A 25,585-nucleotide genomic window follows, 5' to 3' on the forward strand; every position below is an offset into this window, starting at 1 on the left:
AATGTAAGCAAGGGTTACTCCAAGCGGAGTCTCCCTTTTTTTTCCAAAAATTGGGCCCCACACACATCCACCCATTCAGTGGCAGCACTTGTGCCCCAGTTGTACACTTCACAGCTAGATTTGCATCAAGCACATTCAAAAATATGCCATACTTAACCGTCCCCAGGATGACACCGGGGCAGGTAGCAAAGTCTTTGCTGAACCATGACTTGTTCATCTTGGCTCCTTTTAAAAAACACAGCAAGCAAGGGTTACTCCAAGCGGAGTCTCCCTTTTTTCCAAAAATTGGGCCCCACATACACCCACCCCTTCAGTGGCAGCACTTGTGCCCCAGTTGTGCACTTCACAGCTAGATTTGCATTAAGCACATTCAAAAATACGCCATACTTAACCGTCCCCAGGATGACACCGGGGTAGGTAGCAAAGTCTTTCCTGATCCCAGCTTTGTTCATCTTGGATCATTTTTAAAAACAATGTAAGCAAGGGTTACTCCAAGCGGAGTCTCCCTTTTTTTCCAAAAATTGGGCCACACAGACACTAACCCCTTCAGTGGCAGCACTTGTGCCCTAGTTGCAAACAGGATCTTTTGATTTGCATCAAGCACATTCCAAATCCACAAGCATTTACTCTCCCCAGGATGAAACAGGGGTAGTAAATTCCTTGTGGATCCATGACTTGTTCATTTTGATGAACGTTAGTCTGTCCACATTGTCACTGGACAGACGCGTGCGCTTATCTGTCAGCACACACCCAGCAGCACTGAAGACACGTTCAGAGACAACGCTGGGAGCTGGACACGACAAAATCTCCAAGGCGTAACTGGAGAGCTCTGGCCATTTTTCAAGATTTGAAGCCCAAAATGAGCAAGGCTCCATTTGCAAAGTCATTTGCATCGATGTTCATTTGGAGATACTCCTGTATCATCCTCTCCAGCCGTTTACTATGTGTCAGACTTGTTGTCTCTGGTGGCCTTGCAAAGGAGGGTCTAAAAAAATTATGAAAAGATTCAATAAAATTGCTGTTACCAGCACCAGATACGGTGCTACTGGTACGGGTAGACTGTTGGAGATGACGAGACCGTCCCATGTTTGTCAAGTTTCAACTGGGAGATTCACTCCCTGCACCTGCACGGTTGTTTGGTGGAAAAGCCGAGCTAAGATCGAGTAACAGCTTCTGCTGATACTCCTGCATACGTGCGTCCCCATCTATGGCTGGAATTATGTCACAAAATTTGGACTTGTACCGGGGATCTAATAGTGTGGCAAGCCAGTAGTCATCATCACTTCTAATTTTGACAATACGAGGGTCATGTTGGAGGTAGTGCAGCAAAAAGGCATTCATGTGTCTTGCGCAGCCATGCGGACTAAGTCCGCGCTGTGTTTGTGGCATAGAGGTGCTAACCGTTCTTTCTTCCTCTGACATCTCCCCCCAACCTCTTTCAACTGAAATTTGACCAAGGTCTCCCTCATCCGCTGAGTCTTCCATGTCCATGGACAGTTCGTCCTCCATTTCTTCATGTTCTCCTGCACCTTCCTCAACATTTCGCCTGCTACCATGCGCCCTTGTTGATCCTTGTCCCCCATGGTCCCATGCCTGCCACGTTGGTGATGATGAACGTCTGGACCTTGGTGATGTTGTTGTGTCTTGCGCATATGAATCCTCCTGTAGTTCCTCCCCTTACTGTTGTCCCACCCCCTGACTCCGAATAGTGTTTAGCGTGTGCTCCAGCATGTAAATGACTGGAATTGTCATGCTGATAATGGCATTGTCAATTTGTCAGCGCTAAACATATTTGTCGCCATGTCGAAACTGTGCAGAAGGGTGCATAGGTCCTTAATCTGAGACCACGCCATCAGGGTGATCTGCCCCACCTCTGCATCTCGTTGGCCCAGGCTATACGTCATGACGTATTGCACCAGGGCTCGGCGGTGCTGCCACAGTCACTGTAACATGTGGAGAGTCGAATTCCAGCGTGTCGCCACATCGCATTTCAGGCGATGAACCGGCAGGCCGAAAGACTTCTGGAGCAATGCAAGTCGCTCAGCTGCGGCGGTTGAGCAGACAGTTTTCGTGCCCTGGTCAGAAGGCCATCTAGGCCGGGATAGTGTGTTAAAAATTGCTGGACAACAAGGTTCAACACGTGAGCCATACAAGGCACGTGTGTCACCTTGCCCAGGTGAAGGGCCGCACCCAGGTTTGCAGCATTGTCGCACACGGCCTTACCAGGCTGCAGGTTGAGTGGAGACAACCATTTATTAAACTCAGTCTCCAGAGGTGCCCACAACTCAGTCGCTGTGTGACTCCTATTTCCAAGACATGTCAAGCTAAAGACCGCCTGATGCCGTTGCGCTCTGCTGCCAGCATAGTAATGAGGGGTGCGTGATTCCTTCTGAGCAGTGAGAACGCTGGTGGCCTGACCAGGCAGGCTTGGGGCGGAGGTGGAGGACACAGATGAGGTGGAAGAGGCAGAAGCAGTGGCGGAACTTGGACAGACAGAGGATTGACACACAAGTCGTGGGGATGGCAAGACTTGTGCAGCAGACCCTTCACCATCTATCACCATAGTTACCCAGTGCCCAGTCAGCGACATGTAACGTCCCTGTCCATGCTTACTGGTCCAAGTATCGGTGGTGAAATGCACCCGTTCACACACAGAGTTTCTCAAGGAAGCGATGATGTTGTGTGCGACATGCTGGTGTAGCGCGGGCACACCTTTCTTAGAGAAGTAGTGGCGACTGGGTATCTGGTACTGGGGCACAGCGACAGACATAAGGTCTCTAAAATCCTGTGTGTCCACCAGGCGGAAAGGCAGCATTTCGGTAGCCAAGAGCTTACAGAGGGATAAAGTCAACCTCTTAGCTTTGTCATGGGTCGCAGGAAATGGCCTTTTATTTGTCCACATCTGAGGGACAGAGATCTGGCTGCTGTGTGTAGACGTTGTTGAGTAGGGTGTACCTGGAAAACTGCAGGTTTGTGAGGAAAGTGCAGGCGGAGACATGATGTTGCCTTCATCCAACGTTGGTGCTATCGATGTCTGAGAGAGCTGTACACACGCACTTGTTTCCCCTTCCAAACCAACTGACGACCTACCAAGCAAACTGCCTGTTGCGGTTACAGTGGTGGAAGTTGTGCGTGGAAAACCAGGTGTGACAGCTGTCCCCACAGTCCTAGAAGATGAAGAGCGCGCGGATGCACTGGAAGGGGTAGGCAGTGGATGGTTCGCTCCGCTAGGCCGTATTGCAGCACGGTGAGCTTCCCACTGGGACATATAATATTTATTCATGTGACGATTCATGGAAGAAGTTGTCAAACTGCTGAGGTTTTGCCCTCTACTAACAGAATCATGACAAATTTTACAGATCACATAATTTGGGCGATCTTTCGCTATGTCAAAAAAGAACCAGGCTAGGCAAGGCTTAGAGGGCATGCAACCTGCTGAGCCCCCCCGACTAGTGCTCAGAGGCAGAGTGGTGGCTGAGGATGCAGTTGTAGACATGCTACCAGTGCTCCGACTCTGTCCAGGAAGGCACAAGGTAAGTTCGTCGTCGGTTGCATCCTCCTCCACCGCCTCTGTTGACCTCCTCGAGTGCCTGACTGTTGGTTGACAGTAGGTGGGATCTAGAACTTCCTCATCAATTGTTGTGTTTGCACTCCCCTCACCCTCAGACTGAGCCTCTTCTTGCCCTGACCGAATATTTAAGTTGTCATCACAATCTGGTATCTGCGTCTCATCATCATCAGTATGTTCCTCATTGTCTATAACAACAGGTGTTACAGTTTGTGAAAAAGGGTCAACATTATGCTCAGAAACTTGGTCCTCACAGCCTGAATCAGAGTCACAAAGGTTCTGGGCATCACTGCAGACCATTTCCTGGTCTGTACTCACTGTAGCTTGGGAGCAGACCTCTGATTCCCAGGCTATAGTGTGACTGAACAGCTCTGCAGACTCAGCCATCTCAGTTCCACCATACTGTGCAGGGCAGATGGAGACTTCAGAGCTGGGAGAATGCAAGTGTGATTGGGCTGACAACTCAGAGGACTTGTGTTTTTTGGATGCGGTAGTTGAGGGGGCGGAGGGGCACTTGTTGGACCACTTGAGATCCATTCAAGCATTTTCCTTTTTTGGCCATCATCTACCTTTGTTCCAGTTGTTCGTGTCCGTAAAAAAGGGAGCACATTGGATTGTCCACGGTAAGTAGTAGACATCTTACTTTTGCTGAAAGATGGTCTATCTTCAGCAGATGTCAATGGAGCTTTGCCACCTTCCCCACGGACAAACCCTTTTTTTCCTTTTCCAACACGCCTCTTCCCCTTTCCACCAGCATCTGTGATTTTGCCACTCATTTTGATTGCGACAAGATTGTGCACTTAAAATGTGGTAGTAAAAATTGAGAGGTGGTGTAGATTGCAGCAGTGGTCTAGCTTTTTTAACAGCAGAATAAACAACAATAATTATCCCTGACAATGCAACTACGGCCCTTAAACTGGCAGCATAAATTGCTAGTATAATAGCTTTGTAACAATGAGCTTGGATGTTCAATGCAGAGGTGCTGCAAATATCTTTGCACTAGTTGGACACTAATGAAGTCCAACAGCCACTTTTAGGATGCCACTAAGTTTACTCAGTGTTTGCTAGTATAATGGCTTAGTAACAATGAGTTTGAGTGTGCAATGCAGGCAGACGTGCTGCAAATATCTTTGCACTAGTGGGACAATACAGAAGTCCAACAGCCACTTTTAGGATGCCACTACGTTTCCTCAGTGTTTGGTATTATAATGGCTTTGTAACAATGAGTTTGAGTGTGCAATGCAGGCAGACGTGCTGCAAATATCTTTGCACTAGTGGGACAATACAGAAGTCCAACAGCCACTTCTAGGATGCCACTAAGTTTCCTCAGTGTTTGCTATTATAATAGCTTAGTAACAATGAGTTTGAGTGTGCAATGCAGGCAGACGTGCTGCAAATATCTTTGCACTAGTGGGACAATACAGAAGTCCAACAGCCACTTTTAGGATGCCACTAAGTTTCCTCAGTGTTTGCTATTATAATGGCTTAGTAACAATGAGTTTGAGTGTGCAATGCAGGCAGACGTGCTGCAAATATCTTTGCACTAGTGGGACAATACAGAAGTCCAACAGCCACGTTTAGGATGCCACTAAGTTTCTTCAGTGTTTGCTAGTATAATGGCTTAGTAACAATGAGCTTGAGTGTGCAAAGGGCAGGAGGGTACAGTGGCAGGGTTGTGGGTCTGGATAGAGGAAAGGAAGCCTCCCTATCTATCCCTCCTAATGGGGAAATGCAGCGAGGAAATCCCTGACCTTAGCTACACAGACGCTGTCATCTTGTGTAGCTGTTAAAATCTGTTTTCATGGCCCTGACTGTCATCTATGGCTCTGACCCTGCCGGTATTAGCCTTAAAAGAACTAATAGAAACTTCTATCCCTATTCTGTATAGCGCTGTGTATAGAGCGTACACAGCAGTATCGGAGACAGGAGCTACACCAGCGGTGTCTGACACCCAGACGCAGAAGAGATAATGGCGTCCGGACGGGCAGATACTCGTTTTTATAATGCAGGGACATGTGACATGGACATCCTATCACACATGCCGTTGTTTCTCTGGATAAAAGTCCACTTAGCTGTGTGTGTGTCTGGGATTGGCTGACATGCTGGCCCGCCCCACTACACGCGCGCGCTTAGGGAAGGAAGACAAGGGAAAAAAATAAAAAAATGGTGATCGCCATTATCCAAACAGCAGTGATCTGAATGCGCTGTTCCCGCACACTATACACTGAAATTTCATAATAGTGTGAGTCACAGAGTGACTTACACTATTACAGAGAAAAGCCAGCTAGTAATTAGCTTGTCTTTTTGCTGCTAGAACCGTTCTCGAACGTATCTAGAACTATCGAGCTTTAGCAAAAAGCTCGAGTTCTAGTTCGATCTAGAACAGCCCCCAAAATCACTCGAGCCGCGAACTGGAGAACCTCGAACCGCGAACCGCGCTCAACTCTAGTCAGCAGCCGACCCCTAGCTGTCATGATAGCCTATTTGCACACCATGATAGCGTCATGGGAGCGCCGATTGCTGTGGGGAATGGCACGATCCCTGCCAAAGTGTGTTTGATCATGCTGTCAGAGTTTGACAGAGCAATCTAACTAGTTAAGTGACACAGGTAGATCTCTTATCCACCTGCACCTGTTAGCTGCATGTCTGCTGACCAAATCAACAGATATGAGTGGGGAAAAATACAGGATCATGACACAAGCCTGCATTAAAGGGACAGGTACGACTTAAGATGTATAGGTACATCCTAGGTCATAAACAAGTTAAATGAGTTGCTTGAAGTCTGAAACTTATTCCTATTCATAGAATATGGGACCGCTTTACCATTCCATGTCAAAAGCCCCATCTGAATTCATTCCTAATGTGAGAGCTGAAGACCAGCAAAGTGCAGCACTCAGTCAGCTTCAGCTGTCCTAAACCTAATGCTAGTTGAAAAGTTTTAGAAGTCCTGGAGATGATTCCTACTGTGTTTACAATGCCTTCGACCAGGTAATCGTTTTTATGCTCCCCTGAAGAGTTTTCTACAATGAAACGCATCAGAAGATAAAGGATTACAGGTGCAGCCAAATAAATTAGAATATCATTAAAAAGTTAATTTATTTCAGTAATTCAATATTAAAAGGGAAACACATATATTTTATAGCGTTATTACAACCAGAGTGATCTATTTCAAGTGTTTATTTCTGCTAATGTTGATGATTATGGTTTACAGCCAATGAAAACCCAAAAATCATTATTGCATAAAATTAGAATAATTAAAACAAAACACCTGCAAAGGCTTCCTAAGTTTTTAAAATGGTCCCTTAGGCTCAATAAGGTTCAATAGGCTACACAATCATGGGGAAGACTGCTGACTTGACAGATGTCCAGAAGGCAGTCATTGACACACTCCACAAGGAGAGTAAGCCACAAAAGGTCATTGCTAAAGAAGCTGGCATTTCACGGAGTGCTGTATACAAGTATATTAATGGAATGTTCAGTGGAAATAAAAAGTGTGGTAAAAAACGGTGCACAAGGAACTGGGATAACCGCAGCCTTGATAGAATTGTTAAGAAAAGGCCATTCAAAAATTTGGGGGAGATTTACAAGGGCGAATCCAGGACATGAGCTACAACTGTCACATTTCTTGTGTCAAGTCACTCATGACCAATAGACAACGCCAGAAGTGTCTTACCTGGGCCCAGGAGAAAAAGAACTAGACTGTTGCTCAGTGGTCTAAGGTTGTTTTCAGATCAAAGTAAATTTTGCATTTCATTTGGAAATCAAGGTCCTAGAGTCTAGAGGAAGAGGGGAGAGGCCACAATCCAAGCTGCTTGAGATCTAGTGTGAAGATTCCAAAATCAGTGATGGTTTGGGGAGCCATGTCATCTGCTGATATCAATCCACTGGGCTTTATGAATACCAAAGTTAGTGTAGCAATCTACCAGCAAATTTTAGAGCAATTCATGCTTACCTCTACCAAGTTTTTTGGAGATGGAAATGTAATTTTCCAGAAGGACTTGGAACCTTTCTACACTGCCAAAAGTACAAATACCTGGTTTAAAAAACACAGTATCACTGTGCTTGACTGACCAGCAAACTCACCTGACTTAAACCCCATAGAGAATTTATGGGGTATTGTCAAGAGGAAGATGAGAAACCTCAGACCCAACAATGCAGATGAGCTGAAGCTGCTATCAAAGTAACCTGGGCTTCCATAACACCTCAGAAGTGCCATAGGCTGATCACCTCCATGCCACATTGATGCAGTAATTCATGCAAAAGGAGCCCCGACCAAGTATTGAGTGCACTTACTGTACATATTTTTCAGGAGGCCAACGTTTCTTAGTTTATAATCATTTTTTCAGTTGGCCTTATATAATATTCAAATTTTCTGAGATCATGACTTTTGGGTTTTCATTGGCTATAAACACTTGATCACTCTGTTTGTAATGACTCTAAATAATATATATGTTTCCCTTTTTGTACTGAATAACTGAAAATAATAAACTTTTTGATGATATTCTAATTTTTTGAGATGCACCTTTATATGTTAATGAACCATTTTTGCCTTTTCTGTGGGGAGATTGTGTGTGTATGACAGCATAGGCCAACAGCTGCATGATCTCTTACATACAGCCTATTCCAAACATATATAATACATGTTTGATGCTACTTAGCTTCATATTAACTCCTGTATAAGGGCTCATGCGCACGTTGCCGAATTTGATGCATTTACGCTGCGTATTGCACTAAAGCGTAAAAGCATGCGACCTGCATCCCCTGCACAATCTATGTAGATTGTGCATGAGACGTGCGCACGTTGCGTTTTAAAGCGCAATGATTGGATGCCAACATTTTTTTCCAAATCGCTGCGTTCTAAGAAGCAACATGTCAATTATTCAGTGTGCTTTGGATACAGCTCCCGCTCTGTCTATGGGAGAAACTGCATCCATAACGCATGAAATCGGCTTTTTTTCTGCAGAAACACTGCATTCCTTACGCAGTGTTTCTGCAGCGATTTGACGCGCACATGTGCTGTCAAATCCCTGCAGAAATTTCTGCAGGGACACGACGCAACGTGCATATACAGCCTAAAAATGTTATAGAAGACATATTAAGATCATTATTATACTTCCACTTTAGACTCTAAGGGGTACTTTGCACGTTGCGAGATCGCTACTGCGATGTCGTCAGGGTCAAACCAAAAGTGACGCACATCAGGCGCCAGTAACGACGTCGCAATGTGTAAAGCCTAGATGCACAGATAAACGATCGCAAAAGCGTCGTAAATCGGTGATCTGTGGAGTGTCGGTCATTTTCATAATTTCACTGCAGCGACAGGTACAATGTTGTTCCTCGTTCCTGTGGCAGCACACATCGCTGTGTATGAAGCCAGAGGAGCGAGGAACTTCTCCTTACCTGCCTCTACTGGCTATGCGGAAGGAAGAAGGTGGACGGGATGTTTTCGTCCCGCTCATCTCCGCCCCTCCGTTTCTATGGGCCACCTGCCGTGTGACGTCGCTATGATGCCGCACGACCCGCCCCCTTAGGAAGGAGGCGGATTGCCAGCCAGAGCGACGTCGCAGAGCAGGTAAGTGCGTGTGAAGCTGCCGTAGCGATAATGTTCGCTACGGCAGCTATCACAAAATATCGCATCTGTGACGGGGGCGGGGACTATCGCGCTCGGCATTGCTACAATCGGCTAGCGATGTCGCAGCGTGCAAAGTACCCCTAAGAGAAATCAACCAAGAACATTCTTTCATGCACAAGTCTTACTTTAGAATACTCTGGAGTAAAATGCAAGTTTATTAAGAGGTATAGGCCTCTTAATAAATTTGGTGCACATTTGCCTGTCTAGGCAGTAGAAAATCAAAATATGTCTGCTGCAAGCATATATATATTGAGATTATAGTGACCTGTTAATGCTAGTACACTTACTTGTTAGAAGCTATGCTCATAGGACAGGCACATGGCAGACAGTCCTCGTCCGTTCCATCTGTTGGATTTCCATAAAAGCCTGGTAGACAGTAGTCACAGTATCGTCCATAGGTATTATGCTTGCAGTTCTAAAATAAATTGGAATCTGTATATTATGGACTGGAAGTGTCAAACAATTTTTCTGTTTCTGTATAATTCATTTTTAAGAAAACTTCCTGCTACTTACTGAAATGTTCTTGTCAAGATGTATGTTGACCTACAGTAACTTGATCTAATATTACATATTTCACAAAAGTGAGTACACCCCTCAATTTTGTAAATGTTTTACTTTATCTTTTAATGGGACAACACTGAAGATATAACACATTGATAGAATGTAAAGTAGTCAGTGTACAGCTTGTATAAGTGTAAATTTGGGGTGCCCTCTAAATAACTCAACACAGCCATTGATGTCAAAACTACTGGCAACAAAATTTAGTATGCTCCTAAGTGAAATGGCAAAATTGTGCCAAAAGTGACAATATTTTGTGTGGCCACCAATATTTTCTTTCACTGCCTTAACTCTCTTGGGCATGGTGTTCAGTAGATCTTCAAAGGAGCCACTGGAATCCTCTTCCACTCCTCCATGATGACATCACAGAGCTGGTGGATGTTAGAGATCTTGCGCTCCTCCACCCTCCATTTGAAGTACTCATATGTCTATTTTGAAAACTCAACCTGTGGATATGATGCTGACCATGTGCAGTCAACTTCTTGGGTTGACAATGCAATGGCCTTTTTCTGAGTGGAGCCTGTCTTGTAAAACTGCTGTATGCTGCAGCTCAGTTTCAGAGTGTTCACAGTTTTCTTGTAGCCTAGGCCATTTTTAACTAGAGCAACAATTATTTTTTTCAGATCCTCTTGAGTTCTCTGCCATGACCAGTATGAGAGAGTTTGTGAGCAATAACACCAAATTTAACAAAACTGCTACCTATTGACACCTGAGACCTTGTAACACTTATGAGTTACATGACATATGGGGGAAAAATGAATAATTGAGCACAATATGTCTATTTTCACTTAGGGATGAACTCATTTTTGTTTGCGGATTTGATAATAATGGCTGTTGGTTTTTAAAGCCTATGCACATAGGGCTGCCAAAAATTATAAGGAGGGATTGCAATATCCGTTAGAAGACATGTAGATCAGGTCTTCTGAAAACTTTTTTTTTACCATTTTTAAGGAATGGGATGCCTAGACTGGTAAAGCCTATGCACAAATGCAAGGCATATCCAAAAATTACACCGAGGGACTGCAATATACCCTGGAAGACACATAGAGGAAGGCATCAGAATACAATATTTTCCTTTATTAAGTAGTGGGATTCTTAAAGTAGTAAAAGCTATCTACTAGGTGCAAGGACTGTCAAAAATTATGAGGAACTGCAATGCGGCAAGCAGGAGGCATAAATGTGAGACTGTGATTCAATTCTGGTACAATTTTAAAAAACATTATGACTCCAAACTGGGAAAATCTATGCACTCATTGCGAGGTAAAATTACAAGGAACAGAGATGAGTGAACCCAAGATTTGGTACTCGGTGTTCGTACCAAACACAGACTTTACAAAACAAAAACAGCTTTTGGGTTCAGCGTTCAGGTGCTTTATGTATGCAAATCACTGTTCCTAGCATCTAAAGAAGAGTGAACCTTAGGTTCGATGTTCATGCCATACCCAGACTTTACAAAATAAAACAGCATTCGAGTTCAGAGTTCGTATTCTTTACATATGTAAACCACTCTTGTGACCATCGCTGTGCTCAAGTACGCTTGGTGCTCAGTCCAGTGCAAGCCAGCTCACACTAGGATAACAACAGCATGATTGGATGTAGTGTGCACTAACCAAAAAAAATGGAAAAACCTTGTTCACCCGCCCCTGGGAGTGATCTGTTTATGGCTAGCTGCATGTGGGTGGAGACCCAACCTACCCAGTTAGTGACTTCCATTGGTGTTGAGGTCAAGTCAACACATGGAGAACGGAAAGTCCCGCCTTACCTGCATCATCCGGCGCTGTCTGTGGTGCTGAATGACAGCGTCCGGCCAAAGCCACGCCCTGCTGACGCTGCGTCCGGCCCCCAGTGAAGGAGAAGCGTTGTTCAAAATCACTGGGGGACGGATGCAGGGGACAGCCGCGGCAGAGACTGCAGGTATGGTTGAGGTGAGTATGTGTTTTTATTATTTTTACACTGACACGTGTCTTTCTCCGGCACGTGTCACACGGGCCCGCATCCACACTACATCCGTGTGGTACGGGTGCGGGCCGTGTGACACCCGTGCTGCCGGAGCAACACGGACATGTCAGCGGTTTTAAAAAACGGACACACGTAAGTACGGAACGGACACACGTTCTGTTCCTGAATACTTACGTGTGTCCAAAACAATAACAAAACATAGGAACACCTGGGCCCATGTCTCCGGTACATGCAAAAAAAGACACTCACGTAACGGAGGCACATGAGTGTGATGGAGGCCTTAATAAGTGCTAGATCTGCAGCAGAGAAAATACTGCTTTTAACGGCAAACAGCTCAGTAAGTTACACATCGCTGGTCTCTGTCTCTACATTATGCTGCTCTCAGATGGGGTAGCAGAAACCTGTTAACAGATTCTGTTTAAAAGATTTTGACTCCCAAACTTGGAAAGCCTACTGTATGTACTCAGAGGAAGGCCTAGCTAAAATATCAAGAAGAGATTGCAATACAGCCAGCAAGAGATGTAGAGGAGAGATTCTAATTCTAATTCAATTCTGCACAATTTTAAAAGCATTCTGACTCCCAACCTGGGAAAGCTTAAGCAGTCAGCGAGAGGCCCAACTAAAATTACAAAGAGGGATTGCAGTACAGACAACGAGAGATGTAGTCAGGGCCGCCATCAGGGCATTACTACTGTGCCTAGTGTAGAGGGCCCGGTGAAGAGAGGGGGCCCGGTCAGGCCCGGGGTAATTACTTGGGTTTGTTAAGGCCTAGGCAAGATGGGCCCCTTCTCTTCACCGAGCCCCAGTCTCAGGCGCAGCAGAGTGGCCCGGCCGTGTCATTTCTGCCACTGCACACACGGCTAAATTGCAGGCGAAGCCCTTCTAGGACATCGCATGCAAATTAGCTATGTGGCCGGAAGCGAGTAGAGCAGGGAGGCGGCGCGTCATCACACAGCACTGTGATGAGGTTATCACTCTGCGCCTCATCACAGTGCGGCGGACAACTTGAACGCAGAGGTGGCGAGGACATGGCATCCGGCGGGGACAGGTAAGCGCTGTAAGCTGAAGATGATCGTCGGGGGGTGAGATGGTGGGAAGGCCCGCCCTATGATCCCAGCCTGAGAGGGAGGCCCGCTAAGCTCTGCCTGGGGCCGCCCAAAGATCCGCCGACCGCAGACCCGCGGACTGCCAGACCGCAGACCCGCCGACCGCAGACTCGCCGACCGCAGACCCGCCGGCTGCAAGATCGCAGACCCGTCGACCGCAGACCCACCGGGTGCAAGCCCGCAGACCCGCCGCCCCGCCGACCGCAGACCCACCGACCACAGGCCTCGCCGACCGCAGACCCGCCGTCCGCAAGCCCGCAGACCCGCCGGCCCGCTGACCGCAGACCCACCAACCACAGGTCTGCTGCTGCTGTGTGCCACACCCCCCAGTGCTGTCTGTGCTCCCTCAGTCCTGTTCATGTCCTCCAGTACTGTTTGTGCCCCTCTAGTGTTGTCCGTGCCACAGCCAGTTCTGTCCATGCCCAGCAGTACTGTCCAAGCCCCAGTCCCTCCTGTGATGTGTATATGCCCCCAGTCCCTCCTGCTGTGATGTGTGTATATGTCCCCAGCACCTCCTGTGATGTATATACATGTCTCCAGCCCCTCCTGCTGTGATGTGTGTATGTCTCCAGCCCCTCCTGTGATGTGTATATATATATGTCCCCAGCCCCTCCTGTGATGTATATATATGCCCCCAGACCCTCCTGTGATGTGTATATATATGCCCCCAGTCCCTCCTGTGATGTACGTGCCTTCAGCGTCTCCTACATGATGTATATGATTTACCAGTCTGTTGACATATATACCAGGAGGAGGGGAAATATTCACCAGGAAGGGTCAGAAATCAGGCTGGGAACATATATACCCGCATGTGCCCAGGGGGGTGTATATATACATATATATATATATATATATATATATATATATATATATATATATATATATATACACATACATATTCCAGAAAGCCCCCAGGATGGGACATATGTACCGGAGGGAGAACATATTCACCATGAGGTGCAGAAACCAGGCTGGTAACATATATACCCGCATGTGTCCAGGAGAGGGATAAATAATAATGATTGCAATATACAGTGTATAATATATATACTATACTACACTATAATATATATATACACACACATATACACACATGTTTTTCCAAGAGTGGCAATGAGAGTGTGGAAGGTTTGAGGGGTGGAGACGGAGCTGGGGTGGAGCCTGGGCGGAGTCCCAAGGGGGCCCGAAAATTTTGCCAGTATGGGGCCCTGAAATTCCTAGTGGCGGCCCTGGATGTAGTGAAGGGACTCTGATTCAACTCAGGTACAATTTTACTCCAAAACTGGGAAAGGCCATGCTTTTAATCCAAGGCCTAGCTAAAATTACAAGGAGGCGTTGCATTACACCCTGAAAGAGCAATAGAAGAGGGACTCTGATTCTATTCTGGTACAATTTAAAAAAAATCTTACTCTGAAACTGGGAAAGCCTCTGCACTCAGAGAGAGGCCTTGCTAAAAAAACAAGGGATTGGAATACAGCCAGCAAAAGACGTAGAGGAGGGACTGTTATTCAATTCTGGAATAATTTTCAAAGTATGCTTACTCCCAAACTGGAAAAGTCTATGTACTTAGAAAGAGGCCCAGGTATAATGACTAGAATTGATTGCCATACAGACAGCAAGATATGTAAAGGAGGGACTTTGATTCAACTCCGATACAATTTTAAAAACCTTTTTGACTCCAAAACTGGGAAAGCCTATGCACTCAGTGCGAAGCCTAGCTAACGTTACAAGGTGGCATTGCAGTACACTTTGGAAAAGATATAGAGGAGGAACTGTGATTCCATTCTGGTACAATTTTAAAAACATTCTGACTCCCAAAGTAGGAAACCCTACTAAATAAAACTAAAGCAAGAATAACTGAAGATAAATAGCCAAAGAAAAGGTGTTTCTGCTCTGGTCCAGTGGACAGAGAATTCAACCACAGAACACAAGATTCAATCCAGACAAATTTCTTGCACTCGCACCACGTCATTGATAACCTGGAAAGTGCCTCAGCACTCAGTATTTATGATAACGTAACAAATTGAGCCTATTTAGTGAATTGGTCAGCTCCAGTTTTCCCACCAGACAAGCAAATTTGTGATGAAGTCCATGGACAAATAAATCCATGGTGTTTCTGGAATTCACAGCCGAACTCCAGCTGACTAGTTATGAAAGACCTTAGCAAATGAGCAAATATCACAAATGGATTAATTTCCTAAATATCTTTAATGGATGGCCTCCAAAAGATTCTTGAAATAGTAAGACAAAATGATGAAATTGCTGCAGCAACCATAATGTCAAGTAAAAAGGAGCAAATAATTAAAAACTTGGAGTAGCAGGAGGAACTTATGACTGGAATTCATGGTTCTCCACTTCCAACTCAGGATACCATGAAAATAACAATTCCTTGAGGATGAATGGAGGATGGTGGTTCTAGAGGAGTAATTGAATAAAGGCTGTGTGACAAAGTGTCAGCTCTCACATTTTGGGACCCCATCCTGAAAGTGATAAAAAAATTGAATCCAGAGAAACATAAGGACCATCTGATGTGTCTTGGGGTCAACCATTTAGATTAGTCACTATAAACTACATTTTTATGATCTGTTGCAAATGTGACTTTATGAATAGCTCCCTTCAAAATATGTGTCCACTATTCAAAAGCTAATTTGACAGTCAGTATCTGGTGATTCTCAATATTATAATTTCTCTCAGCAGACAAAAAATGTCCTGGAAAAATAAAACTTGGTCACAAGTTGTTGAGCATTTTGGGAGCTTGAGACAACAAAGCCCCTACTTCAATTTCTGAAGCACCCACCTCAACAATGAATGGCTGCTGGAGATTGGGTTGGATTACCACTGGAGTGGACATAAAGCATATCTTTCAATTTACTAAAGCCACAACAGCTTCCGTAAACCAAACCCTAAAGGCCCCGTCACACTAAGCAACATCGCTAGCAACATCGCTGCTAACGAACAACTTTTGTGACGTTGCTAGCGATGTTGCTGTGTGTGACATCCAGCAACAACCTGGCCCCTGCTGTGAGGTCGTTGGTTGTTGCTGAATGTCCTGGGCCATTTTTTAGTTGTTGCTGTCCCGCTGTGAAGCACAGATCGCTGTGTGTGACAGCGAGACAGCAACAACTAAATGTGCAGGCAGCAGGAGCCGGCTTCTGCGGAGGCTGGTAACCAATGTAAACATCGGGTAACCAAGAAGCCCTGTCCTTGGTTACCGGATATTTACCTTTGTTACCAGCCTCCGCCCTCTCACTGTCAGTGCCGGCTCCTGCTCTGTGCACATGTAGCTGCAGGACACATCGGGTTAATTAACCCGATGTGTGCTGTAGCTAGGAGAGCAGGGAGCCAGCGCTAAGCATTCTGCACTGCTCCCTGCTCTGTGCACATTTAGCTGCAGCACACATCGGGTAATTAACCCGATGTGTGCTGTAACTAGGAGAGCAGGGAGCCAGCGCTCAGTGTGCGCTGCTCCCTGCTCTCTGCACGTGTAGCTGCATGCGCTGGTAACCAAGGTAAATATCGGGTTGGTTACCCGATATTTACCTTAGTTACCAAGCGCAGCATCTTCCACGCGGCGCTGGGGGCTGGTCACTGGTTGCTGGTGAGCTCACCAGCAACTCGTGTAGCGACGCTCCAGCGATCCCTGCCAGGTCAGGTTGCTGGTGGGATAGCTGGAGCGTCGCAGTGTGACATCTCACCAGCAACCTCCTAGCAACTTACCAGCGATCCCTATCGTTGTTGGGATCGCTGGTAAGTTGCTTAGTGTGACTGGACCTTAAGATCTGTCTCTTTATGTATGAGGTCAGTTAGAGGTTTACTGATCTGAGGAAAAACCCTAAGAAATTTTCTATAATAATTGTCAATTTTTGAAAACTGTTACAATGCTTTAAGGTATTTATTTAATAGCTAAATAAAAAGCATGATCAAGTGCATTTATAACATGCTCAACAACATTTAGACAAGTCTGTGAAATACTGGGAGAATATAGTCTGGTCAGATGAGACAAAAGTTACCGTATTTTTCAGACTATAAGACGCACCCTTGTTTTAGAGGAGGAAAAAATAGAAAAAAATAAAATTAAAGTAAAAGAATGTGGTCATGACACACTATTATTTTACTGCTGACAGTGTTACTGAGGTAATATCCCTCATTCTGGGTACCTTCCAGGTATATATGGCCCCCATCGTGGAATATGTATGTTCCCCATCATTATATGTGTGATCCTCCAATCTGGTGTGTGTGTGTGTGTATATAGTTATAGTGTGTGTGTGTGTGTGTGTGTGTATAGAGCTATATACTATGTGTATATATAGTTATATAGTGTGTGTGTGTGTGTGTGTATATAGTTATAGTTATATTGTGTGTATGTGTGTGTGTGTGTGTATATATAGTTATATACTGTGTGTGTGTGTGTGCGTGTGTGTGTATAGAGTTATATGCTGTGTGTGTGTGTGTGTTGTGAGGTAGCGACCACCAATGTTGTGGATGGTCGCAGTGGAGAAGGATCCCCCTGTGATATTGAACTGAAGGTGTGACGGTGGGACTTGTAGTTCCACAGAACTTGGGTTGTAATTAAGGGTTAGGTTCCCCTTAAACTGTGACCAGTGTGATGGACAGAGCTGGAGAATCACATACCTCCACCTGTGGGTGTATCCGGTTGGGTTTTAAGAGACTGTTAGTTTTAGAAACAGGGGGAAGCCTGAGAGTGCTGCACATGGAGGATGTGTGCTAGAGATCTCAGTCTGTGTGAAGACTGAAGAGAGACTCCTGGAAATCAGTCCCGGTGAGGGCTGGGGAAAATACTGCAGCCTGGCTGGAGAGGGCTGGAGGCTGCAGGAAGCACCACAGTGACTTGTGTTTGCTGGCTGGAGCCAGAGTGTGGAGAATCCACTATGGACATTTAATTGGACTGGAAGCCCACGATATGTGGATGTTATATTTTCCTTTAAGCCAGGAGAGGCTTCATTGTGTTTTGGAAGTGCAGTTTATGTTGGTTACTAATAAACTGCTGCATTTTTGAGAGAGACTGTGTTGCCTGTGTATGCCTAAGCTACCCTGCACCGCTGCAAGCGAGTAAAACCCCCGGGTTGCGGTAAGCAACGTTCACAGTGTATAGAGTTATATAGTGTGTGTGTGTGTGTGTGTGTGTGTGTAAATATATATATGATCCAACCCCATCCAGGTGTACAGTAATGCCTATACTATATTATTTATTGCCTTACTTTTACTGATGTGCTGATCACCATGCTTCAGTTTGGTCCTGGCATTACAAACAAAGTCTCACATATCTGAAGGACCTGCAGTGATGTAATGAAGAGGCGGGCACTGTGCTGTTCTGTGCTGCTCTGGCCACCCCTCTGCATTACATCACTGTAGGTCCTTGTCAGCTACGGGAGACTGTTTCTAGTGCAGAGGCAGGAGCAAAGTGAAAGTAATGTGAGCCCTCAGCACAGAGACTGCGGCTGTGCTGTGGAGGTATGCCGTGCTCTGGCCCCGGACACTGCAGTGATGTGCACTTCCCCCGGGCCAGATATGGCTGCAGCGGCCCCCTGCTCCTGCCTCCTAAACAGCGGACACACAGTCTCCCCAGCCGCAGCAGTAAGCCGGCGTCTGGAGCTCCCACGTGTGACCGCTGTTTGCATTAAACAAGTATTCATTAGCTGCTCCTCACCCCCGCTGACTGCAGAGAGAGGTGGGCGGGGAGCAGCTAATGAATATTCACTGACTTTAAGCAGCGGGCACACGTGGTTTCTCCTGCAGCCGGCATCCTGCAGCAGCGATCCTCCCTGCCTCCTGTGATCCCACTGCATAGCGCTGACTCCCCACAGCTCCCTACCCCGCAGCTTCAGACCATAAGACGCACCCCACACTTTCCTCCCAAATTTGGAGGAAAAAAAGTGCGTCTTATGGTCCGAAAAATACGGTAAACTCTTTGAATGACATAATACACAGCACGTTTGAAGGCTAAAAGCACTGCACATCCCCCAAAACACCATACCAACAGTGAAGTTTGGTGGTGAGAACATCATGGTGAGGGGTTGTTTTTCAGCATATGGCATGGGCAAATTTCATATAATTAGAAGCAGATTGAATGGACAAATGTACAAAGACATTCTTGATAGGTATGCTGATATCTACAAGGATAATAAAGATGAAATGAGAGTGAACATTTCAGCAAGAGAATGATCCCAAACAGACAGCTATGTAAGCTCTCAATTGGTTTCAGAGACAGAAATCAAAACTGTCGGAATGTACTATCCAGTCACCTGACCTGAATCCATGCAAAGTCAGGTACTACAGCTAGTATATATATATATATATATATATATATATATATATATATATATATATATATATATATATATAAATACTAGAAGGTGGCCCGATTCTACGCATCGGGTATTCTAGAATTTACGTATTGTGTAGTTCATGTATGATTTTTGTTGATATATATATAGATGTTGTTGTGTGTAGTTACCAAGTGTTTGTGTAGGGCGCTGTACATGTTCTGGGTGTTGTCTGGGTGTGGCGGGGGGTGAGAGCGGTGTTGTATGTGTGTTGCGTGTGTTGCGTTGTTTGTGGAGCGCTGTGTGTCTGTAGCGTTGTGTGTGTGTTGCGCGGTTTGTGTGTGTGTGGTGTGTTTTGGGGGGAGGTATGTTTTGTGCAATGTGTGTGTTGTGCGGTATGTGCGTATATTTGTGTGTGCCGCGGTGTTTGTGTGTTGGGTGTTGTGTGTGTGTGTGCAGCGTTGTCTGTGTGTGTGGGTGTCTGTGTAGGGCAGTTGTTTGTGGTTCCCAGTGTGTGTGTGTGTGTGGTGTGTTGTGCAGTGCGTGCGCGTGTGTGTGTGTGTTGGGGGGAGGTGTGCACTTCCCATCGTGCTCCATCCCCCATACAGCGCACTCCCCATCGTGCTCCATCCCCCATGCAGCGCACTCCCCATCGTGCTCCATCCCCTATGCTGCGCACCCCCCATCGTGCTCCATCTCCCATGCTGCGCACTCCCAAACATGCTCCATCCGCCATGCTGCACACTCCCAAACGTGCTCCATCCGCCATGCTGCGCACTCCCAAACGTGCTCCATCCGCCATACTCCGCACTCCCCATCGTGCTCCATCCCCCATGCAGCGCACTCCCCATCGTGCTCCATCCCCTATGCTGCGCACCCCCCATCGTGCTCCATCTCCCATGCTGCGCACTCCCAAACGTGGTCCATCCGCCATGCTGCGCACTCCCAAACGTGGTCCATCCGCCATGCTGCGCACTCCCAAACGTGCTCCATCCGCCATGCTGCGCACTCCCAAACGTGCTCCATCCGCCATGCTGCGCACTCCCAAACGTGCTCCATCCGCCATGCTGCGCACTCCCAAACATGCTCCATCCGCCATGCTGCGCACTCCCAAACGTGCTCCATCCGCCATGCTGCGCACTCCCAAACGTGCTCCATCCGCCATGCTGCGCACTTCCAAACGTGCTCCATCCGCCATGCTGCGCACTCCCAAACGTGCTCCATCCGCCATGCTGCGCACTCCCAAACGTGCTCCATCCGCCATGCTGTGCACTCCCAAACGTGCTCCATGCCCCATGCTGCGCACCCCCATCGTGCTCCATCCCCCATGCTGCACCAGCATCAGTCTCTCTACCCGCAGCATCAGCCTCTCTGCCCGCAGCATCAGCCTCTCTCCTCCCAGCATCAGCCTCTCTACCCGCAGCATCAGCCTCTCTACCCGCAGCATCAGCCTCTCTCATCCCAGCATCAGCCTCTTTGTCCCCAGCATCAGCCACTCTGTCCCCAGCATCAGCCTCTCTGTCCCCAGCATCAGCCTCTCTGTCCCCAGCATCAGCCTCTCTGTCCCCAGCATCAGCCTCTCTGTCCCCAGCATCAGCCTCTCTGTCCCCAGCATCAGCCTCTCTGTCCCCAGCATCAGCCTCTCTGTCCCCAGCATCAGCCTCTCTCATCCCAGCATCAGCCTCTCTCCTCCCAGCATCAGCCTTTTCTGTCCCCAGCATCAGCCTTTCTCCTCCCAGCATCAGCCTCTCTCCTCCCAGCATCAGCCTCTCTCCTCCCAGCCTACCCCAGCCTCAGCCTTCCCCAGCATCAGCCTCTCTCCTCCCAGCATCAGCCTCTCTCCTCCCAGCATCAGCCTCTCTCCTCCCAGCCTCCCCCAGCCTCAGCCTCCCCCAGCATCAGCCTCCCCCAGCATCAGCCTCTCTCCTCCCAGCATCAGCCTCTCTCTTCCCAGCATCAGCCTCTCTCCTCCCTGCCTACCCCAGCCTCAGCCTCCCCCAGCATCAGCCTCTCTCCTCCCAGCATCAGCCTCTCTCCTCCCAGCCTACCCCAGCCTCAGCCTCCCCCAGCATCAGCCTCTCTCCTCCCAGCATCAGCCTTTTCAGTCCCCAGCATTAGCCTCTCTCCTCCCAGCCTACCCCAGCCTCAGCCTCCCCCAGCATCAGCCTCTCTTCTCTCAGCCTCCCCATCCCAGCCTTCCCCAGGATCAGCCTCTCTCCTCCCAGCCTCCTCCAGCACGCCGTGCTCCTCTGCCGACACTCACAGATCCGATCGCATACACTCACACACACACACACACCCGATCGCATACACTCACACACACCCGATCGCATACACTCACGCACACACACATTGACGATATTGCACATACGCGCTCATACTCACAACATCCGGAGATACCACATGCTTCTGGCCATGTGATCCTCCGGCAGGTCCTGGAAGCTCACAGCACAGTATCGCCACCGAGAAGCAAGCGATATCCCAGGATGTTGTGAGTATGTGGATGCGATGTGATGTGTGTGTGAGGTGTGTGTGAGAGTGAGTGTGATCTGATGTGTGTGTGTATGTGTGTGTGTGTGTGTGTGCTGTTATGTGAGTGTATGTTCCGCCGCTGCAGGACCTTGATGTGTGGATGCGATGTGATGTGTGTGTGAGGTGTGTGTGAGTGAGTGTGATCTGATGTGTGTGTGTATGTGTGTGTGTGTGTGTGTGCTGTTATGTGTGTGTATGTTCCGCCGCTGCAGGACCTTGATGCGCTGGTAACTATGCTACCATGGTTACCAGCGTATCTCGTCCCCCGCTCGCACGGGAGCCCACACCAGCATACGCCGGCCAGCCCCAGCAATGGGAGGGTATGTGTCGGCTGGTTTGGCGGCGTACGCTGATGTGGGCTCCCAGGGGTACAGTACTCACCTGGTAGTCGTGGCTCCGTGACCGTGTCGGTTCGGGGAATGCGTGGGGGGGGGCGGGGCCAGAGCTAGCATGCATTGCGTGAGGGGGCGGGGCGTGGCCGAGTTGCCAATGCCTGCAGGGTGCCGGGGCGAGAGGCCAATCTGTGAGGGGGCGGAGCCTGGGCGAGCGGCCGGCCAATCCGTGTGGGGGCGCAGCCTGGGCGAGCGGCCAATCCGTGCGGGGGGGCGGGGCCATGGCGAGCCCAGCGGCCAATCAGCTTTGTGTCACCGTAAGGACACAATTTTGGAGCAAGACAGACAGACAGACAGACAGACAGAATAAGGCAATAGATATAAAGCTGTGTGTGTGTGTGTGTGTGTGTGTGTGTGTGTGTGTGTGTGTGTGTGTGTGTCCGGGATTGGCATCTGCACCGTTGCAACTACAGCCACAAGATTTTGCACACTCACACGTCTGGACCCCAGGAGCGTCATAGGCTATGTTGTGAGGTGAAATTTTAACCCTGCACGTTCCAATTTACCAATCAATTTTGCCCCTATATACATAATGGGGAAAAAGTGAAACGAAAAGTGTATCCGCACCGTCGCATTTACAATCACGAAATTTTGCACAGACACCTCATGTGACCCAGGGAATGTCGTAGACTATGTTTTGACAGGAAAATTTAACCCTCTGCTTTACAGTTACACTCCAAAAAACATGCCTCCATTAAAGTAAATGGAGCCTGGAACTACAGGTTATTAGTAGGAGCTGTGATTGGTTGCTATAGGAACAAAAGACATTCATAGTATAAGAAGCTTATATGTGAGGTAATAAGATGTCGGTGGGGAGACGGATAGAGAGAGACAGACAGAGAGACAGACAGAGAGACAGACAGAGAGACAGACAGAGAGAGACAGGGAAAGAGACAGACAGAGACAAACGGTGAAAGAGACAGACAGAGACAGATGGTGAAAGAGACAGACAGAGACAGACGGTGAAAGAGACAGACAAAGATAGACGGGGAAAGAGACAGACAGAGACATACCTGGAAAGAGACATACCTGGAAAGAGACAGACCTGGAAAGAGACAGACCTGGAAAGAGACAGACCTGGAAAGAGACAGACCTGGAAAGAGACAGACGGGCAAAGAGACAGACGGGCAAAGAGACAGACGGGCAAAGAGACAGACGGGGAAAGAGACAGATGGGGAAAGAGACAGACAGACATGCAGACAGGGACAGAGACAGGCAGACAGGGAAGGAGGAGACAGCCAGAGACAGACAAAGATAGATGGGCAAAGACACAAACCTTGAAAGAGACAGACGAGGAAAGAGACAGAGAAATATAGACAGACAAGGAAAGAGACAGACAGAGACAGGCAGACAGGGAAAGAGACAGACAGGAAAAGAAACAGACAAAGAGATGGGGAGACAGACGGGGAAAGAGACAGACCTGGGAAAGAGACAGCCCTAGAAAGAGACAGATGGGGAAAGAAACAGAGAGATAGAGACAGACAAAAAAAGAGACAGACAGAGACAGGCAGACCTGGAAAGAGACAGACCTGGAAAGAGACAGACCTGGAAAGAGACAGACCTGGAAAGAGACAGACGGAGCACATTACTTGACCAATTTATTTAAATATGTGTGGAATATCTGTGGTGTTGAAATATATGTTGTGAAATGCTTCTATTAGCTTAGTTTTTGGCTTTTTTATAATTACATTTCTATCTATTTGTTTTGTGGTTATTGTGTGCACAATACATTTTTGTTAATACATTCTATTTTGTTAACAACAGTTATTAACCCGGGCGGAGCCGGGTAGTACAGCTAGTATATATATATATATATATATATATATAATATATATATATATTTGAAGGAAACATTTTTTTAAAGTAGCGACAGCATGATCAGTTGCAAAGAGTCAGCAAACTAGTACTTTGAATTACTCGATACAGAGCCTTGCTGTGCATTAGTTTGCTAACATGAATCAGATTCTAATAAAGGTAATATAATTGGAAATCATATCTTAGCTTCTCATCTATAACAAAAGTTTGTGTAAAAGAGCACTTTTTTATTTGGAAAAGGAAATTTTGGTCACACACCTATAAAGAAACCGGGGTGATATGTATTTCAAAGCTCTGCCAGTTACATGCTGCTTTTGTTTTTCATTTCTCAAGTTTGTTTTATGTCTTCCAATAGTTACCTTCAACAAATACGGTATACTGTACAATATGCTGCTAAACAGCAGTGCTTATATAAGATACACTTTAAATTTAAACGATTAAGCTTAACACTAGAAGTCCCAGAAATTTCGAGCTCCCCCTTGAAGTCCCGAAAGAGGGTCAACTGACCCTTAGTCCAAACTGAATAGAACTAACTAGAAACTAAATGGCTAAACTCAATGGAAAACAACAACCTCCTGTGGTGTGACAGTAATGGCCTTAATTACAGAACAAAAGACAGTGATTATAGGATGTTAGCTAAAATCATTCAGGTCATTCAACCCGTCTCTGGGTTCCAAAGGTAGAAATGTTAAATGACCCCTCTCTGGGACTTCTAGTGTTAAGTTTATGACTTTTTTAAACAACACAATATAAATGCCATTAAACAACACAATATAATACCATTTGCTTATCTATTGGTAGGATAAGGGACAAGTATAGACAGTAGCCACAACAGCACAATTAGGAGGAACCAATAGAAAACAAAAAAGGATTGTGGTCTTAAATGTATTGTCACACTTACTGTAGGTTTTTGCTCAAAACTCGCCGATTGTCATGGCGCTATCAGACGCTGTTCACACCACAGATTCTGACACACCACAGATTCTGACACACCACCCTATTGTTTTTGTAGTGTTTCTGAACTACACAGGCAGGCTAACACATTGACCAGCTGTGTGCTCATTCATGGTCAGGCTAGTAAGAGTTATCCTCTGCTAACCTGATGGTTACTTCTGGGCTAACATCTTGATGGAAGCCTATCACATTTGCATCAGATTCAAATTATTTTTTTTTGCTAGAAGATGCAGATTTGGTGCAGCAATTTGGTGCATAAATTTCAGCACTAAATCTGCATCTCCTAACAAAATAAAATACTGTTTAGGTGCAATTTTCTGCAAGGAGATGCAGATTTGGTGCAGAAATGTCTTTCCTAGATTTCTGCACCAAATTTGCATCTCCTGGCAGAAAACCACAACGAAACTGTGTCAAAACCACATTTTTTGTGCAATTATTTGCCAGGAGAACAAGATTTCTTGCTGGCATTTATACACCAAATTTCTCCACCAAATCTGCATCTCCTGGCAAAAAATGCAGTTTAGGTGTGGTCTTCTGCTAGGAGATGCAGATTTTGCTGCAGAAATGTCTGTCCCAGATTTCTGCACCAAATTTGCATCTCCTGGCAGCAAACTGCACCAAAACAGTGTCAAAACCATGTTTTTGTGCAATTTTCTGCAATGAGATGTAGATTTGGTGGTGAAATTTATACACAAAATTTCTGCAACAAATCTGCATCTCCAGTTCTGGCAAAAAACACATCACAGTTGCATCACATTTAGATGCATTGTTTTTGGCAGAAGATG

General features: G+C 46.6%; 1 protein-coding gene across 6 annotated transcripts in view; it reads right to left on the reverse strand.

Annotated features, from left to right (window-relative positions):
* LAMA2 (laminin subunit alpha 2) overlaps positions 1 to 25,585 on the reverse strand; it is a 1,231,414-nt gene that overhangs the window by 567,316 nt on the left and 638,513 nt on the right. For all 6 annotated transcript variants that reach the window (XM_075339908.1, XM_075339907.1, XM_075339906.1 and 3 more), the window contains exon 17: positions 9,488 to 9,615. In XM_075339908.1, coding sequence (XP_075196023.1) covers positions 9,488 to 9,615 — 128 coding nt within the window. The remainder of the gene's footprint in view (positions 1 to 9,487; positions 9,616 to 25,585) is intronic.

The sequence above is a fragment of the Anomaloglossus baeobatrachus genome, chromosome 3 (assembly GCF_048569485.1).
Source record: "Anomaloglossus baeobatrachus isolate aAnoBae1 chromosome 3, aAnoBae1.hap1, whole genome shotgun sequence".
Taxonomy (NCBI): domain Eukaryota; kingdom Metazoa; phylum Chordata; class Amphibia; order Anura; family Aromobatidae; genus Anomaloglossus; species Anomaloglossus baeobatrachus.